This window comes from Nannospalax galili, unplaced genomic scaffold (assembly GCF_000622305.1).
Source record: "Nannospalax galili isolate Female #2095 unplaced genomic scaffold, S.galili_v1.0 scaffold514, whole genome shotgun sequence".
NCBI classification, from domain to species: Eukaryota; Metazoa; Chordata; class Mammalia; order Rodentia; family Spalacidae; genus Nannospalax; species Nannospalax galili.
Genome location: NW_008336076.1, coordinates 451,524 through 454,410, shown reverse-complemented (window position 1 = coordinate 454,410; position 2,887 = coordinate 451,524). Strand labels below are relative to the sequence as shown.

Below are 2,887 nucleotides of genomic sequence, written 5' to 3'. Positions count from 1 at the left end.
TATATAAGAATTTCTTAATTTGTTTGTAAGATAAGATGATTTTCTTCTAATGTCAGTATTCAAATTTAGTAAATGATTTCAAGTAAAAAAAATCCTAAATAGTCACATTTTCTCTTTTTTTTTCTGAAGTCTTAAAATGAATAGATAAAGATGAGAAATTTCTCCTTTGGCTGATATTGAAACATCTTTGAGTAACTAAACGATGTGATGAAAGTAGCTGAAGTGAAATAGATGAAGCAGGCCCAGAAGTCCTTGTGAACGATCACATCACCAGCCCTCTCCAGTACGGTCAGACAATAATATCTTCCACTTTCACCTTCATAGTTTTGTAACAGCCAAAGCAATTAAAAAAGTTGGTTTCAAAAGAAAAAAAGAAAGGAAAGTTTGTGCTGTGAAACAAGATGGACTTGACTTGGTAATATACCTGAGCGGCCTCTTGCTGCTTTTTCAACTGTTCCAGCATCTGCTGAAACTCTGCCTCCTTCTGCTCAGCCTCCTCCAAGGTGGCCTGATTCTGCTCTTCATAGGCCATGGCCACCACAGCCAGGATCAAGTTTATCAGGTAGAATGAGCCCAAGAAAATGACCAACACAAAAAATATCATGTATGTTTTCCCAGCAGCACGAAGGGTCTGAAAATAAGAATATCAGAATTATTTTTTTTATTTCATTAACTGATTTCACCTCTCAATTTACCTGTGTGTCTTGCAGAACTCTGATATAACTGCCAATTGTGTTCCCTCCCCATTTCTTGAAACTGTCTCTTCTTTCCTCTTTAACTCATGCATTCATAGTCTTAGTAAGAAATTCTTGGATTCACCAAGAATAAAAACATTCATGGAAAACCGATGGACCCCTTCATCTAAAAGCTGAGCCTTTCATCTAAGTTAAGGAAGAGAACAAAGGAAAATCATTTGAGGAGGAGAAAGGACTGAGGGGAGGTGTGTCTTCTGTTTAGGAGAAATTGTGTCTGAGAAGAGCAAGAAGTACGATTTGAGTCAAGGAAAAATGGGAGAGAATTGCTGTCCATGGCATTATTCTGCTTAACGTGTTGTAGTTGAACCTCCGGATTTCGAGCTTTGTTCTCTCTATTAGATCATGTTATGGCTTGTATTTCATGACTCAGCTTGTCTCCTTATGTGCTTTTGCCTAAACACAGTATGTATCTCTTTAGATTCTTACCAGTTGGTAAAGATTTTCCCAGAAGTCCTGAGTCATCAGTCGAAACAGGGACAAAAATGCCCAACTGAAGGTATCAAAGCTTGTGTAGCCATAATTAGGGTTTCTTCCAGCTTTTACACACACATATCCTTCAGGACAATGGCTGCAAGCAGGGGGAAAGAAAGTATGATGAGGCATGCTGCTGTCTGTTCATGCTAACACAAGCTTATACCTATATAATGATGCAGTCACCAGTTAAAGAACAAGAGCAGGATATGTAACTACAGATACACGTCCACCTTTGACTTCTACTTATCTTAGAGACACTTGGTATTGCTATTGTTAGCAACCCTTTACTAAACTATTTTATTTCCCTCAGAGTTTATTCATAGCGTGATATACCTGTCTCAGGGAAATAGCATTACAGCTCAAAGTATTACTTTCTACTTTATAGAAAAAAAAATTTAAATAACCTCAGATTGTGTATATTTATAAATCCCTAATTCTTGAAATGAATATGAATAAAGTTAGTTGCTATCATTAATCAATGCCTACGGAAAGAGAAAAGATGCATATATATGAAAAAATACATATAAGATATCACACACACATAAGCCACACAGAAATTAATGGCTTACCCTGCATCCGAGCTATTTCCACACAGTAGGGCATCTAAAAAACCTTCCAGGAAATAATGATATCCTGTTTAAAAGAAAGAAAGTCACATAATAAACATTTACATTGTGAAAACATTAAAAGTTGAGCAGGACTGTCAGGTCCTACTTTTAAGTTCATTTAACTAATTTAAGGCACATCATATAATCCATCTAAGTACATGAGCTTTTGCATTTCTTCAAATTCTAAATATTATATTAAGTGCAAAGTTTTCTTCATTATTAATGTAAAGTTAGTGCTCATCGGAAGTACCAACAGAACATTTATAAAAAGGTATCAGTATTTCTCCACTAATTTCATGAAATAAAAATTATTAAATTAGTAGAAACAGGTAAGAATACAGGTAACTCAAAATGACTACATACTTCAAAATAAGATGATTTTTTTTGTCTTCACTTCTATATTTTGATATTATTGATAATTAAAAGATTAATTATAATTTAAATTTTATCGATTTCTAGAATATAATGTTAGTTTACAGAAAAACATTTATAAATTGTATCAAAACTATCACAATAAATTAAATTTTAAGCATCTTAACTATTAACACTAAAATAATTATGAGAGATGAGCACTACATTATGTCAGATCTTCCTATTTCTTCCTCTTTTCAGTGTTCACTTGAAGGCTCTCTTGTGATGGTCTCCTTGATGATCCTGTACTTCTTTTCCACCAAAGGTTGGCAATGAAGGAACTCCCTCACTGTGATCAGTGACAGGTACACACTCATATTAATCTCATTATACTCATTATCCTACATGAATATATATATAAATATATATATAAATATATATATATCCCTACTTTAAAATAGCACTCGGGAGGCAGAGGCAGGAGGATCTCTGTGAGTTCAAGGCCAGACAGGCCTACATAGTGAGTTCCAGGCCAGCTGGGGCTATAGGGAGACACTGTCTCAAAAAGACCAAAAAAAAAACCTACTCCTAGAAATAAAGTCACATGCATTATTTCTCTATTACTAGAATAAGGATCTTATAGGCTTTCAATAAACTTGATCCAATTAATAAGTCAATGGATGATTGAAAGGAACACAT

The 2,887-nt window shown here is 34.4% G+C and overlaps 1 protein-coding gene across 2 annotated transcripts in view; it reads right to left on the bottom strand.

Moving 5' to 3' along the window:
- The window catches only part of LOC103732330 (sodium channel protein type 1 subunit alpha), a 202,892-nt gene that overhangs the window by 66,351 nt on the left and 133,654 nt on the right, over positions 1-2,887 (bottom strand). For both annotated transcript variants that reach the window (XM_008830884.2, XM_008830891.1), the window contains exons 8-10: positions 1,799-1,862; positions 1,182-1,323; positions 425-631 (exon numbers count right to left, since the gene is read on the bottom strand). In XM_008830884.2, the coding sequence (XP_008829106.1) occupies positions 425-631; positions 1,182-1,323; positions 1,799-1,862 (413 nt within the window). The remainder of the gene's footprint in view (positions 1-424; positions 632-1,181; positions 1,324-1,798; positions 1,863-2,887) is intronic.